Source organism: Phyllopteryx taeniolatus, chromosome 5, assembly GCF_024500385.1.
Source record: "Phyllopteryx taeniolatus isolate TA_2022b chromosome 5, UOR_Ptae_1.2, whole genome shotgun sequence".
Lineage (NCBI taxonomy): Eukaryota > Metazoa > Chordata > Actinopteri > Syngnathiformes > Syngnathidae > Phyllopteryx > Phyllopteryx taeniolatus.
This window is the reverse complement of record NC_084506.1, coordinates 24323933-24340304: the sequence shown is the minus strand read 5'-3', so window position 1 is coordinate 24340304 and position 16372 is coordinate 24323933. Positions and strand designations below refer to the sequence as shown.

General features: G+C 41.4%; 1 protein-coding gene and 1 long non-coding RNA gene across 5 annotated transcripts in view; one reads left to right on the top strand and one right to left on the bottom strand.

Annotated features, from left to right (window-relative positions):
- Positions 1 to 16372, top strand: part of LOC133478242 (transcription factor SOX-6-like) — a 121669-nt gene that overhangs the window by 95633 nt on the left and 9664 nt on the right. For all 4 annotated transcript variants that reach the window (XM_061774054.1, XM_061774053.1, XM_061774056.1 and 1 more), the window contains exons 12-14: positions 2273 to 2541; positions 14019 to 14127; positions 15395 to 15565. In XM_061774054.1, the coding sequence (XP_061630038.1) occupies positions 2273 to 2541; positions 14019 to 14127; positions 15395 to 15565 (549 nt within the window). The remainder of the gene's footprint in view (positions 1 to 2272; positions 2542 to 14018; positions 14128 to 15394; positions 15566 to 16372) is intronic.
- LOC133478245 (uncharacterized) lies at positions 11008 to 15475 on the bottom strand. Its single transcript, XR_009788636.1, has 3 exons — positions 14427 to 15475; positions 14052 to 14184; positions 11008 to 12125 (listed from the first exon to the last, which is right to left on the bottom strand). It is a non-coding gene; the product is annotated as an uncharacterized LOC133478245 (long non-coding RNA).

Here is a 16372-nt window from a genome sequence, read left to right as displayed (position 1 = left end):
GTCTTAAGAATGCATGTCTAGATAGACATAGGAACTCTTGGTTTGAAGTGACCATTTTCGGGTAATTTTGGCTGTTTTCCAGGGGACTCTCTCTGCTCTCTGATTGCTGCCAAATTTGAAGCATGTTTACCTGATAGATGGGTGACCCTAAATTGCGAAACATTTGAGTTTTCGTCATTGCATATGGGCAGAGCGTGGCACCAAACTTTGAGGATTTTACATTTTGTAACTACTGCAGCCCAGAATTAGGGGAAAATACATATTTTAGTTTTCATAATTCCATGTGAGCGGAACCTGACGGCGAAGTTTCATGACTTGCCATTGGTGAAAGTAGTGCAACGGAGAATGTTTTGAAAATTCAACCCTCAAAGCCAGTTTTACGTGGCAACATGAAATTTGGCAGGCATATTTAGCACAAAAATAAAATAAAAAATTAACCTAAAGAAACCATATCCAAAAAGATACAGGAATTCTGCCATTTTGGTTTGAATTGACCATTTTAACCTCATTTTGGCAAGTTCCAGGTATCTTTCAGAAACAAACGCCATCAAGATTTTGGCCAAATTCTAGTGAATTTGAAGTGCATGCAGTTGCCAGAAGGGTGACGCTAAATTGCAAAACATTGGACGTTTAGCCATTGCAAGTGGGCCAAGCATGACAGCCAAGTTTGACTGGCCATCGGTTCAGTAACAGCTCCTGGAAACGCATTCAATTGTCTTATGTTCGATTTGTATTTATGTACAGAACTTTGTTTCAGCTGCAGTTTTAAAGTGCTCTATAAATACAATTGAGTTGAGTTGAGTTTCATAACAGGAAACTGTAATAATCAGCCCCCAAACATTTGATGATAGTTCTGCCCTGAAGAGATTTACAGGCGCCCCCTTGCTGGCAGAAATGTGTCTGTGCAATTACTCTACTTCTCCGCATTTAACAATTGCCAACATAATCAAACCTGAGTTATGTTTTACTCCGTTGTAGGCATGCCAGACTCAAAACAACACCCTGCTACCACCCCACCAGCCAGGGTGGCACGTGCCCGGTAGACTGCAGACACCTCGGGGTGTATTTTACTGGAGGCCAGAGCCCTGTATTTAGCCTCCATGAAAAGGCTGCCAGCGGAAACAGTGAAACCCAGCACACATTTATTTGCCTTTTCTTTTTTTTTCTTTTTTTAAAGAGCTTCCTCACATGATTGTCTGCCGGGGCCTAGACCTTTTTATGCGCCTACCTATCTCCTATCTGTTATTAAGGCTAATCTAAAGCCTCTCATTACACACACATCCCCCCCCTTCCAATGAAAACTCTTTCACTAGACCGTGCTATTTTCTGCCCCGTTTTAACGGCCACCCAAGCATTTAGTGCTTCCTCACTCGTCTGCTAATTAAAACCGGCAAAGGCGACCAAAACTTTGGCGTCCTTTTATTTACCCGCTTCCTTATTCTTCACATGTACATCTGCTTCATGAGTGGGAAACACGTAAACAAGGAGGCCGGAAAACAACTCCATCAACAACGAGTGACTGCGACAAAGATGTTGTGAAAGTTACAAGACACAATTTAGCACAATAAACACACCAAAGTCATTTCTCTAGTGGTTCTGTAGTCTTCTACATTCCAAAAAGGCTAAATATCTAAAGTGAGACTATATTTACCTCATAAAATGTGGTTATTTTTCAATATTTTGTTTTTTAAAGATTGCTGGGGTTGTATGTTACAGTATGACTTTTTTTTTGTTCATCTGTTTTATGATGGTGTTGGATGAGTGAAAAGAAAACAGTGTATACTGTACGTATACAGTAGTGCCTTGAGAGTATCTGGAGAAAACCCAGGCAGGCACAGGGAGAACAGGCAAACTCCACACTGGCAGGGCCAGGATTTGAACCATGGTCCTCAGAACTCTGAGGCAGATGTGCTAACCAGTCGTCCATATTTGTTTTGTTTTTAAATGATGCAACGATCAAACAAATATTTCTTTTGATGTACTATAAACATTGGTGTGTTTTTTTTTTGTCTTTATACTGTATAAAAATTGTTCTTAGGTCAAAGTTTCACTGAGTACTATGACATTTTGAAGACACGGGAAGTCTGCCATTGTAGTTTGAAGCAGACATTTTGGGTTCTGTTTGGTCATTTCCACCATAGTTACCAAATTTGAACCAGAGAGAGTTGCCAGTTTAGCAGTGCTAAATAATGAACATTCTGAGTTTTCATGAAACCAGAAGCCAAAAGGAACGTGTGACAGTATTCCTGTCCTTTCCCCACCTCCGCCCTAGACATCCTTTCCAGCCTGAACTCCACGGCTCTTTTCGGGGACCAGGACGCCGTGATGAAGGCCATCCAGGAGGCCCGCAGCATGAGGGAGCAGATCCAGAGGGAGGAGGGACACCACCAGCAGGGACGACCTCCTCCTCCTCCACCACCACCGCCTCCTCATCATCTTCATCATCATCATCATCATCATCATGCTGCACCTCCCGGACACCAAAGTCTGGAGGCCAAACTGTCGGCGTTGAGCGGCATGAGCCTTAACAATGGCAACAAGGTGAGCCACGATCATTTTGCTTTTTTTTTTTAGTTTTTTGTGTGTGTGTGTGTGTGTGTTCTTGTCTTTGTTTGTGTGGCACGACTTTTGACATTTAAAATGTGGACATGTTCCTTTGCGTGACAATTTGACTGGTCCACACACACAAAAAAAGCTAGAATTACGCTCTTTTCACCCTATTAGACCATGTGTGTTTGTATTCCTGTCTTTCTATGTTTGTGTGGCACAACCTTTGACTTTTCATTATGTATAAATGTTTCTTTGTGGGCCATTTTGGCTGGTCCACATGAGAAAAATGCGAGAATGAAGCTCCTTTCATCCTGTTGGACAGTGTGTGTGTGTGTTCTTGTCTTTCTGTGTTTGTGCAACAAGACACGTAAAGCTTGATACCACTTTTATAGTTTAGAATTTATAATGTATTCATTCATTCATTCATTCATTCATCTTCCGTTCCGCTTATCCTCACTAGAGTCGCGGGCGCACTGCAGCCTATCCCAGCTATCTTCGGGCGAGAGGCGGGTACAGTACACCCTGAACTGGTCGCCAGCCAATCACAGGGCACATATAAACAAACAACTATTCCCACTCAGATTCACATCTACAGGCAATTGAGAGTCCTCAATTAACCTACCATGCATGTTTTTGGGATGTGGGAGGAAACCGGAGTACCCGGAGAAAACCCTCACAGGCACAGGGAGAACATGCGAACTCCACACAGGCAGGGCCGGGGATTGAACTCCGGTCCTCAGAACTGTGAGGCGGATGTGCTAACCAGTCGACTACCGTGCGACCAGAATTTGTAATATATTAAATATATATTACATTTTTTATATTATTTAATATTTTTGACATATTAGACAGTGTGTGCTTCTTTTTATGATGGAATAACTTGTGGCATTTTGTAGTGAGGATGTTCCATTTTGACTGGTCCATACAAGAGAGAGAAAAAATCTATGTTAAAATAGCGTTTCACCCCACTCAAGGCTGTGTGTTTTCTCATCTTTCTATATTTGTGTGTCATACCATTTGACATTCCACTATTATAGTACGGACATGTTTCATTGTAGGGTCCCATTAGCGTTTTTTTACATGACGAGGAAATTTAAATAATAATAATGTAATAGCGTAATAATAAAAGAAGAATATTTCCGTGTGTAGTCCAGGCCTCTCCCCTTATTTATGCTCAAGCCAACACCCATCCCCGCCTGCTGCCGCCATCTTTCTTTTGGACATCCCGAAGGACGTCTCAAATAAGCGCGTTCAGATGCCAAGACAAGCGTGATTAGACAGACGGGCAAGGATTAGGATGCTCATGAATATTTTAGGGGGCGCAGCCTTTGAACACAGCCGGCCCAAGTAGGTCACCATTGGTGCATTTATAAAAAATTTGGGGACTTGTTTGTGTCTTCGCCAGGAAAATATTTCCAATTTTGGCAGGAACTCCCGAGTTGATTTTCTTAAGAAGCATTATGTTGATAAATACTGAGAAGGAATTCAAAAACAGCTTCCACTGATAAATTCTTTATTAAGATTAAGACATTTAAAAAACACTGTAATGTAACATAAACATGGCTGAGCACAAGGTTGTGTAGTGACAACACATCTGAGTATATGCTGTAGTTGCACGTATCAGAGCCTACTGGAACCCTAATTGTCATTAAAGACTCCATCTGTGCATGTAACCGCAAAACCATAGCCATGTTGGTGTTTGTTGTTGCATTTTGGTTGCCTAACAACAGCACCTCAAACACAGTTTAAAAAAAACAAAAAACAGTTTCTGTTCTTTAAGGCACTCACAGGCCTGACTGTGTCCTGAACAATTCATGGATGGAACTTTCTGGAAGTTGACTCAGCGCCTCCGCCTCGCTCTCTTTACCTTGGATGTCAACACTTTTGCTTTTACAAAGCTGTGCTAGTAGGGGGTGGGGGGTGTAATTTGTTACCTGGGCCTTCAGCATGGTACAAGACATAATCACTTAATGCCAGCAGTATGACGCCACAATTACAGAAAACATCAGTTCTATACAAAAACGCATTGTAAGAGCACACAACTGTGTCATGTACATCATCTGGAGCAGTTTGCAAACAGTATTTATTTATTTATGTATTTATCATAATTAATTAATATATAAATGAGACAATGTTGAAGGCTATGTACTTAAAATACATTATTCAAACTAAAATGTGAATTTAAATAATAATAATAATTAATGAATAACTATATTGTTAAAAAATATGTCTAATATATATTTTAAATAACAAATAATACAATTGTTTATTAAAATAAATATATTTAATATTAAAATGCAATTATAATAATAAATTTAAATAAATAAATACATTAATTATTAAAACAAAAATAATAAATACAGTACAATATGTAAATAGTAGTCAAATAAATAATATATTTCTAAACTAAAATGGGAAATTTATTTGAAAATAAATGACTTTAAAATATGAATAAATACTTAAATTAAAAATGATACTAAAACTATTTCTGTGTAATATATATTTAAAGAAAAACACCAAATTAACAAAACACATCATATTAAAGAGAATATCTCCAAAAAATTTGAATGTTACATAAGAAACAGTCCAAAACATTTTAATATGGAAATATGGAAAAACTAAAATAATAAATACGGTACAATATTTAAATAGTATTTAAATAAATACTATATTTATAAAATAAAATGAGAAATAATATCTCCCAAAAATTTGAATGTTACATGAGAAACAATCCACAACATTTTAATATGGAAATGTTGGAAATGACCTTCTGAAAAGTATTTTCTTCTGTTGAATGAATCTGTATAATTTATGATTTTCACTTTTGTAATTACAATGCTGAAATAAACTCTCCGACAGTATTCTAGTTTACTGGGATGCACCTGTATAGTAAAAGTGATCATTAGTAATAGTAGCAATAGAGGGCTATTTTTCTTGAATAAAAATGCCCAACTAAAGTATGTGGGGGATTTTTTTTGGGGGGTGGGGGGCTGGAACAGATGAATGGAATTAAAATGTATTTCAATGGTGAACATTGATTTGATATAAGAGTAAAACTGAGTTACGAGCTTGACCATGGAACGTCGTAAGTCAAGGTATGACCGTATATTATTTTTCATAATGATTAAGGTTCTACTTTGTGTCTAGCGCTGCCTCCTTTTAGATACCCTGTCATAATGGCGGGTTGCCAACAAGTGGGCAGCAGTTATTTTGACTTGGACAAATAGGAAAGACCACCAAAAAAAAAAAAAAAGCGTAGCGGTTAGAGAAAATGTGGCTTTTGGAAGTTTTGTTTGTGTGCTTCTGTCACAGCACTTCAATTTGACGCGTAGACGTTAACTAAGAACTGAAAGTGATCTCTTTCGCGTGTGTTTGTGTGTGTGTGTGCGTGCGTGCATGCGTGCCTGCGTGTCCATGTCATTCTAGCCGATGCGCAGACGAGAGGCCTGGCCAGTTAGCGGCATTGTGGAGTATTGCCTTACACTTACGTTGCTTCCAGCTGGCTTGCGGCTGCCGAAGACGATTGAAATAGCCTAAACGTTTGTGCGTGTGTGTGTCTGTATGTGTGTGTGTGTGCGTGTGTCATAAAACCTCCCCGAGCCCACTTAAGAGTCAAGCGGCCCCTTTAGGGAGCTGCCGCTCGATTGTTATTGCGATTGTTAGCACCGAATAGGCGAACCGTGTCAGAATAATGACTTTTCCCAACAGTCACTAGCGAGTAAAATTGATACAAAAAGTGTGTTTTCTCCCCTCCTGGAAGCCCTCACCTTATCGTGGTGGAGGGGTTTGTGTGTCCCAATGATCCTAGGAGCTAAGTTGTCTGGGGCTTAACGCCCCTGGCAGGGTCACCCATGGCAAACAGGTCCTAGGTGAGGGACCAGACAAAGCACGGCTCCCACCTCCGACAGAAGGCGGGGGACATCTAGTCCGAGTGGACCATGTTTCGCGCCTCCATTGCTGAGGCGGCCGACCGGAGCTGTGGCCGTAAGGTGGTCGGTGCCTGTCTGGCGGCAATCCCCGAACCCGTTGGTGGTCACCAACGGTGAGGGATGCCGTCAAGCTGAAAAAGGAGTCCTATCGGGCCTTTTTTGCCTGTGGGACTCCTGAGGCAGCTGATGGGTACCGGCTGGCCAAGCGGAATCAGCTTTGGTGTTCGTTGAAGCAAAAACTCGGGTATGGGAGGAGTTCGTGAGGCCATGGAGAAAGGCTTCCGGACGGCTTCGATGAAATTCTGGTCCACCATCCGGTGTCTCAGGAGGGGGATGCAGTGCCCCATCAACACTGTGTATAGTGGGGATGGGGCGCTGCTGACCTCGACTCGGGACGTTGTGAGCTGGTGGGGAGAATACTTCGAAGACCTCCTCAATTCCACCGACACACCTTCACATGAGGAAGCAGAGTCTGGGTTCTTTGAGGCGGTCTCTCCTATCTCTGGGGTTGAGGTCACCGAGGGGGTTAAAAAGCTCCTCGGTGGCAGGGCCCCGGGGGTGGATGAGATTCGCCCGGAGTTTCTAAATTCTCTGGATGTTGTGGGGGTGTCCTCGTCGAAACGCCTCTGCAACATCGCGTGGACATCGGGGACAGTGCCTCTGGATTGGCAGACTGGGGTGGTGGTCCCCCTTTTTAAGAAGCAGGGTGTGTTCCAACTACAGGGGGATCACACTCCTCAGCCTCCCTGAGAAGGTCTACTCAGGGGTACTGGAGAGGAGGGTCCGTCGGGAAGTCGAATCTCAGATTCAGGAGGAGCAGTGTGGTTTTCGTACCGTCTGTGGAACAGTGGACCAGCTCTACATCCTTGGCAGGGTCCTCGAGGGTGCATGAGAGTTTGCCCAACCAGTCTACATGTGTTTTGTGGACTTGGAGAAGGCGTTCGACCGTGTCCCTCGGGGAGTCCTATGGGGTACTGAACCCCCTGATACGGGCTGTTCGGTCCCTGTACGACCGGAGTCAGAGTTTGGTCCGCATATCCGGCAGTAAGTCGGACAGCCGAGGCGTAGAGTGGGTCCGGTTTGGTGGCCTCAGTATTGCATGTCTGCTTTTTGCAGATGATGTGGCTCTGTTGGCTTCATCAAGCCGTGATCTCCAACTCTCACTGGAGCGGTTCGTAGCAGAGTGTGAAGCGGCTGGGATGAGAATCAGCACCTCCAAATCTGAGACCATGGTCCTCAGTCGGAAAAGGGTGGTGTCTCCTCTCCAGGTCTGGGATGGGATCCTGCCCCAAGTGGAGGAGTTCAAGTATCTTGGGGTCTTGTTCACGAGTGAGGGAAGAATGGAACGGGAGATCGACAGGCGGATCGGTGCAGCGTCTGCAGTGATGCAGACTTTGTATCGGTCCGTTGTGGTGAAGGAGCTAAGCCGAAAGGCGAAGCTCTCAATTTACCAGTCGATCTACATTCCTACCCTCACCTATGGTCACGAGCTGAAGTTGGGGTGTTGTGTTAAATACAATACAGAATACAATGATTTGCAAATCATGTTCAACCTATATTTAATTGAATACACTACAAACACAAGATAGTTAATGTTCAAACTGATAAACTTTATTGTTTTTAGCAAAACATAATAATAATCATAAACTTGGAATTTTATGGCTACAACACGTTCCAAAAAAGCTGGGACAGGGTCATGTTTACCACTGTGTTATATCACCTTTTCTTTTAACAACATACAAGAAACATTTGGGAACTGAGGACACTAATTGTTGAAGCTTTGAAGGTGGAATTATTTCCCAATCTTGCTTGATGTACAGCTTGAGCTGTTCAACAGTCGGGGGGTCCCCGTTGTCGTATTTTACGCTTCATAATGCACCACACATTTTCAATGGGAGACAGGTCTGGACTGCAGGCAGGCCAGTCAAGTACCCGCACTCTTTTACTACGAAGCCACGCTGTTGTAACGTGCAGAATGTGGTTTGGCATTGTCTTGCTGAAATAAGCAGGGGCGTCCATGAAAAAGACGTTGCTTGGATGGCAGCATATGTTTCTCCAAAACCTGTATGTACCTTTCAGCATAAATGGTGCCTTCACAGATGTGTTAGTTACCCATGCCATTGGCACTAACACAGCCCCATACCATTACAGATGCTGGCTTTTGAACTTTGCGTCCATAACAATCCGGATGGTTCTTTTCCTCTTTGGCCCGGAGGACACGACGTCCACAATTTCCCAAAACAATTTGAAATGTGGAGTTGACGGAGCAGAGAACACTTTTCCACTTTGCATCAGCCCATCCTAAATGAGCTCGGGCCCAGAGAAACCAACGGCGTTTCTGGGTGTTGTTGATAAATGGCTTTTGCTTTGCATAGTTGAGTTTCAAGTTGCACTTACGGCTGTAGCACCAAACTGTATTTACTGACATTGGTTTTCTGAAGTGTTCCTGATCCCACGTGGTGATATCCTTTCCACATTGATGTCGGTTTTTGATGCGGTGCCGCATGAGGGAATCGAAGGTCACGGGCATTCAATGTTGGTTTTCGGCCTCGCCGCTTACATGCAGTAATTTCTCCAGATTCTCTGAACCTTTTGATGATATTATGGACCGTAGATGATGAAATCCCTAAATTCCTTGCAATTGTACGTTGAGGAACATTGTCCTTAAACTGTTCGACTATTTTCTCACGCACTTCACAAAGAGGTAAACCTCCCCCCATCTTTGCTTATGAATGACTGAGCAATTCTGGGAAGTTCCTTTTATACCCAATCATGGCACCCACCTGTTCCCAATTAGCCTGTTCACCTGTGGGATGTTCCAAACAGGTGTTTGATGAGCATTCCTCAACTTTCTCAGTCTTTTTTGCCACCTGTCCGAGCTTTTTTGGAACGTGTTGCAGCCATAAAATTCTAAGTTAATGATTATTTGCTAAAAACAATAAAGTTTATCAGTTTGAACATTAAATATCCTGTCTTTGTAGTGTATTCAATTAAATATAGGTTGAACATGATTTGCAAATCAATGTATTCTGTTTTTATTTATGTTTAACACATCATCCCAACTTCATTGGAATTGGGGTTGTACGTTCCTACCCTCACCTATGGCCACGAGCTGTGGGTCGTGACTGAAAGAACAAGATCCCGGATACAAGCGGCAGAAATGAGTTTCCTCCGCGGGGTGTCCGGGCTCTCCCTTAGAGATAGGGTGAGAAGCTCGGTCATCCGGAAGGATCTCAGAGTAGAGCCGCTGCTTCTTCACGTCAAGAGGAGCCAGATGAGGTGGCTGGGGCATCGGATTCGGATGCCTCCCGACGCCCCCCTGGTGAGGTGTTCCGGGCACGTCCCACCGGAAGGAGACCCCGGGGACGACCCAGGACACGCTGGAGAGACTATGTCTTTCGGCTGGCCTGGAAACGCCTCGGGATCCCCCCGGAAGAGCTGAATGAAGTGGCTGGGGGGAGGGAAGTCTGGGCGTCCCTGCTAAAGCTACTGCACCCGCGACCCGACCTCAGATAAGCGGTAGAAAATGGATGGATGGATGGATGGAGAATCAGAATCAACTTTATTTGTATGTCAAGTATGTCAACAACACACAATGAATGTTGGAGCCGCTCTGGTACGACAACAGACAGTCAATTGACAGAGAATACTTTTGAGACATAAAGACATTAAAAAAAAGCAGCCACTGAGCAATAAAAGGTTGCCAGTAATGTGGTAATGACGGTACAATATATATATATTTTTTGGACAATTGTGCAAAAAGATGCAGAGTCCTCTAGCAATTAGAGCAGTTTGAAATGACTTATAGAACAATAGTCCGGTGCAAAGACCATTGTGCAAAGGGCGCCGTGATTTCAAGAAATGTATGCAGTCTAAAGTGACTAGTAGTGCGATAATCTGGGACAATGTCGATTGTGCAAATGGTGCAGATGCTACTCAGGCACATGAGTGGCCAGTATTGGTCAAGAACAGATATGGAAATAGTGCAGCGTGGCGAGACTACTACAGTGAGTGCACTAGTAATGTATAATTGGCCCGACAGAAATGTGACAACAAACGCAAGACAAAAAAAATTGGTCGCATGTTCCAATGGAGTTGTAAGTTAACAGCGAAGAAGCTGTTGGAATGTCTGCTTATAGGGGCAACATTATTATTATTAGATTTTACTAATATGAAATATCCTATATTATTCATTTTAATTTAATAATTAATTTAGTTCAGTATGCATAATAATTAGTAATCAAGCTTTATCATTTTAAATATGAAATAGACTATTTCATATTAATTGTAAGAATTTATTATAATAAGTTTACATAAGAATACATAAGGCCCGCGACCCTAGTGAGGAGAAGCGGCTCAGAAAATGGATGGATGGATGGAAGAATACATAAGAATGTATACATGATCAATATAATATTTCAAACAATATGATAAATTTTATTTGTACAGTAATCAAACATTTCATGAATAATTATCATCAAAATATAATACAAAATGTGAAATATAATTTCATGCATTTCGTATTAATTATATGTGTACATTTAATCATCTCTTATAAAGTATAAATAATAATGACAAGAGTAATAATAATATTTATAATAATAGTCATCATCATCATTACCATAGTAAACATTTGTATTTAATAACAGAAACATGAAAATACAGTAAAGAACTTACATGACAAAACAATTACATTTGTCGTTCGCAGTGTTAGATAAATAGGGTATTCATTTACTGTTAAAACTGTATTATTAATACTACTACAACTGCTACTACTACTACTAATAATAATAATAATAAGAGAAAAAGGCAAAATACAGGAAAGAAGTCGCATGACGAAATTATTAAAACCGCATTTGTCATATGTGGCATGTTGAATAAATAGCATGGTAAATTCCAATTAAAAATGTATAAATAATGATTACGTGTATATACATACATACATACAAAAAGGCAACATACTGGAAAGAAGTCACATGACAAAATTATTACAACTTATTTGCATTATCAAAAGCAGTGTGTCGCATGTTCAATACATTTCATCCGGAAATTACCTTTCACTCCTGCTATACTGCATACTGTATATATATATATACGAAAACAATAATGAATGGAATATAATTCATATCGTTACATTTGCAATCCATACTTAAAGGTTGAGGACCATCTTCTTCACTCACTGCTTCTCCATTTTAGTACTTTCCATTCCTTCCTCTTCTTCTACTCTCCATCTTTTGTCTTCTTCTTCTTCTTGTGTGCTGTTAGGCGCTGGCTTCCTTGCGGTGAGCGCGGCACTGCCCGGGCACATGTTCTGCGGCCGCCCTGATTACAGCCCCGTCGTGGTGCTGACATTGGCCTCCAAACACACACCTAAACACACACATACACACACCTAAACACACACTTCTATACGCTTTGGCCCACAAGTTCCAGCCGCTCTGCCAGCATGACTTCACCCGGCAACCATCTTTTGCGTCAAACAAAATGCCTCTGTCACCAGAAAAAGGAGGAGGAGGGATGGTAGGAGGAAGAGTAGCGCAGCGTGTCCATGTTTTCCACCACACTTTTGTCATTTTAGCCGCTTCTTGGCTTCTCCGAGTGCATGATGGGAACTTCATATTAGATCCTAAGAGAGACCACGACGACCTATGAACACGAGCCAGATCAACCCAGCAATTAGTTTTATCGTTGTTACCATCAAAGATGTTCAAATTAGAAGCGTCCAACCCCTTACATATAAAAAAATACAGCAGGAAAGAATGTTAAGAGACGTTTCCATTGAGACTTTAGTAGGAGTGTTGACAAAAATTCTAATGAATCAGTCAATCTATCTAAGACACCTCAATGTAAACATGTAAGAAGTCATAAAAAGATATGTACAAGCAAGAAAATACATTAAAACGGATGTAAAAAGCCAAAGAAAAAAATACAAACTTTTTTTTTCAAGGTCAGTTTAAAACAAAATTTAAGTAAAAAGTTTAAATAGTATAAATAAAAGGACAAATGTATCAAATAATTAGAATTAAAATATTCTTAATGTGCCATCGCAAAGAAATATCAATGTTAAGTAAATATATAAAATGTTTTTAGTCACAAAAAAAGTTTTTAAAATTTAAAAAGGAAATATGTATAATATAAATTATTAAAATAATAATCAACAATCAACATTAAAAAATTGCTTAAATATTTTTATCATTTTTAAATATGCATACAGTTCTGGAAAGCAAATAAGAGACCAATGCAAAATTATCAATTTCTTGTATTTTGCTATTTACAGGTATATGTTGAAATAAAATATTTTTGTTGTTGAATTCTCTTAACTATTGACAACATAACTCCCTAATTCCAAATACAAATATTGTCATTTGGAACATTTATTTGCAGAAAATCAGAAATGGCCAAAATACCATAGACATGCCAGTATTGTTTGGTCTCTTCATTTTTTCCAGAACCATAGATTTTCTATTTTATTAACAAAAATTAAAACTAGTGAAAACACGGATGACAATGATTTTGGCCGACTGCAAATCAAGCTCGTCTTGGCCGGCGAGTTAGGCGGCCACCCCGCGACCCTTCCGGCAACCACCGAGTTTCCAGCCCGGTCGCCCATTCTGCTCCGCTCCGTACGGCACATCGAGTAAAGAGAAGTAAGCCATTGTGTGATCAAGTATCACTACAGTTGTCCTGTATGACTTGTGGTATTCTCAAGAATTAGTCTTATATTTTTACTCATTTTATTTGCTAGTTGAAAGACAGATAACATCACATTCAGTGTTGATGTCTGCCACTCTACATTCTTCTTCATATTTTATTTCTTCCCTGTCTCTTATCTACTGTATCTAGTGCCCCCTAGTGATCAGACCGAGACAACACTAACTGAAATGCCTTGTGTTACGGGCTGCGTAACGTGGCAAGACTGTTACAAAAACGCAGTCGGATGTTAAAATGTCAGTAATGACACGTTCCTCTAAAGCTTGTTCTATATTTTATAATTGCAAGACGTGATGGCATTATCAAGTATCGGTACTCGATATTAGTGAGTATTCCAAAAAAAAGTTGGAATGGTGCATCTATAATTGAAACACTAGAAATGCATGGTGGGAGACGACCATAATGTATCCTATTGGGCTTGCTTCCCGAGCTCATATCATTATGCTAATAGCATAATTACATAAGTATTTTTTGGACATTTTCGTACAACAAAAGCAAAAAAACCTCAACAAACAAGAAGAGCCCAGTGGTCTCGATTCAACCTTTGCGGGTCACCATGACCTGGATAACTGACAATCTACACAAACATAAAGAAAAAATAAATTTTTTTAGCAAGCACATTGGTATGTTTTTTGTTATTGTGACAGTAAATTACAAATGACTTGCAATGCAATTATGCTATTAGGCTAAGCAATGCAATTATGCTATTAGGCTAACAATGTGTTGTTTGAGTGACATTGGAGAAATCACTAGCATTTTTGGCCCATGGTTTCAAACCAAGTAAAGTTCTTCCTTTTTTTTTTTTTTTTTTTGTTCCTGGTTCTGCAGGAGCGTCTGCACTACGAAACGCTGAGCCACCACCTGGGCAAGCTCGGGGAGGATGCTGGGAAGATGGTGCATCGAGTCATCGACCTGACCAGGCCGGAGGATCTGGACGGTGAGCTACCGCCGAGTTCTGCTCTGTTCTTCTCCATTACGTGCCGCATCATCGGGTCTGCAAAGTTTAAAAAAAAAAAAAAAAAAAAAAACAGGGACAGCAGTGACATGGAGGAAGATGAACCATGGAATATTAACAAAACTCTAGCAACAGATTTAGAGAAGCCAGATGTTGCTATAAAACTGTGTAGTCTAACTTAAGGAGTCGAATCAGTACTTCTACTTACCGTAAGTACAGAGTGTGAGTATTTTTTCCACCTCTTGTACTAGTACAGTTTGTAGGACTCAATCATAACCTACCAATGAATGACCATCTAGAGCGACGCTGATGGCTCTTTGCCCCTTGACCACAAAGCTGACAGGAACACACAAACGATTATAAGACAAAGATGTTAAATCCATTCTTACAATCAAAACATCCATCTATCCATTTTCTGAGCCTCTTCTCCTCACGCGGGTCGCGGGCGTGCTGGAGCCTATCCCAGCTGTCATCGGGCAGGAGGCGGGGTACACCCTGAACTGGTTGCCAGCCAATCGCAGGGCACATAGAAACAAACAACCATTCACACTCACAGTCATGCCTACGGGCAATTTAGAGTCTCCAATTAATGCATGTTTTTGGGATGTGGGAGGAAACCGGAGTGCCCGGAGAAAACCCACGCAGGCACGGGGAGAACATGCAAACTCCACACAGGCGGGGCCGGGGATTGAACCCGGGTCCTCAGAACTGTGAGGCTGACGCTCTAACCAGTCGTCCACCGTGCCGCCACAATCAAAACATTGCTCTGTATTAAATATACAGTAAATAGTATAAAATACTCGTAAGTAACTCGTTTGTACTTTTGACCAAAAAAGGTAAGGGTATGTTCCAATGCTGAAAATGTGTCAAAGTGGAGCCTTATAAGGTTGGTGTCCCATTGTAGATGTAAAGCTACAAAGAGCATCACAGTGTCACATTCAGGTATTCAACCAGTGCAAATATTTATTGTGAAGCTCAGCAAAGCAGAGCTAAACAGAACGTTTCAATGTCAACATTTTAGCCTCTTGAACATTTTGTTTTTATTATTCCAGCAAGGCCAAAATGTAATTCCGTTGTAGCGAAAGCTTGCAGTTAAGATTTTTCGTTGGTCTACTCATGATAGACATGCCGACCAAATTTCACGGTATAGATCAGAACAGGCCCAAGACTAGCTATAGCGTAGGACTGTAAGTGATCACTGTATCTTATTTCTAAAAAGAATACAAAATGTTGCATTTCTTCTTTACAGGAAGCAACATCGCGGAGGCTCGCGTGTTCCGGGAAGCACGTGGCAGGAGCAACACCGAGCCGCATATCAAGAGGCCCATGAACGCCTTCATGGTTTGGGCCAAGGACGAGCGCAGGAAGATCTTACAGACCTTCCCGGACATGCACAACTCCAACATCAGCAAAATTCTAGGTGAGCATGTGGTATTGTTATTAACTATACAGACAATGTATTATGTGACATTTTGACTTTCTGTTACTGCCATCTAGAGTCAATAATCTCTATAATAAAACTAAAAAAAAAAGTAAAATTACGCATTTGACAGACATGTCATAGGTAGTAAACATGTAGGCAATACTGTCATCTAGTGGTGTTTTATGGGTTTTGCTGGAATTCCTTTGTATACAACGAGTGAATGTGATTTCAGCAGAAATTGCGTGTGAACGCTGAAGCGTTGACGCTGAACTGAAATGCTGCAGAATGAAGTGAAATGTTGAATGTAAGAATCGTAAACTTTTAAAATACTGTATTATAAAGACAATTGCTAAAATCAGTGCGGGCAATGCCGATTTTACATCTTGCACTGTATTTCTATACTATTGCTAATGAGAATTGCTTAAATGCTGAGTAGCTATGCTAACATACAGCAAAATAGTAACCTGAGGATCGAAAACATCCATCCATCCATTTTCTGAGCCGCTTCTCCTCACTAGGGTCGCGGGCGTGCTGGAGCCTATCCCAGCTGTCATCGGGCAGGAGGCGGGGTACACCCTGAACCGCTTGCCAGCCAATCGAAGGGCAGATACAAACAAACGACCATTCGCACTCACATTCACGCCTCCGGGCAATTTAGAGTCTCCAATGAATGCATGTTTTTGGGATGTGGGAGGAAACCGGAGTGCCCGGAGAAAATCCACGCAGGCACGGGGAGAACATGCAAACTCCACACAGGCGGGGACGGGGATTGAACCCCGCACCTCAGAACTGTGAGGCTGACGC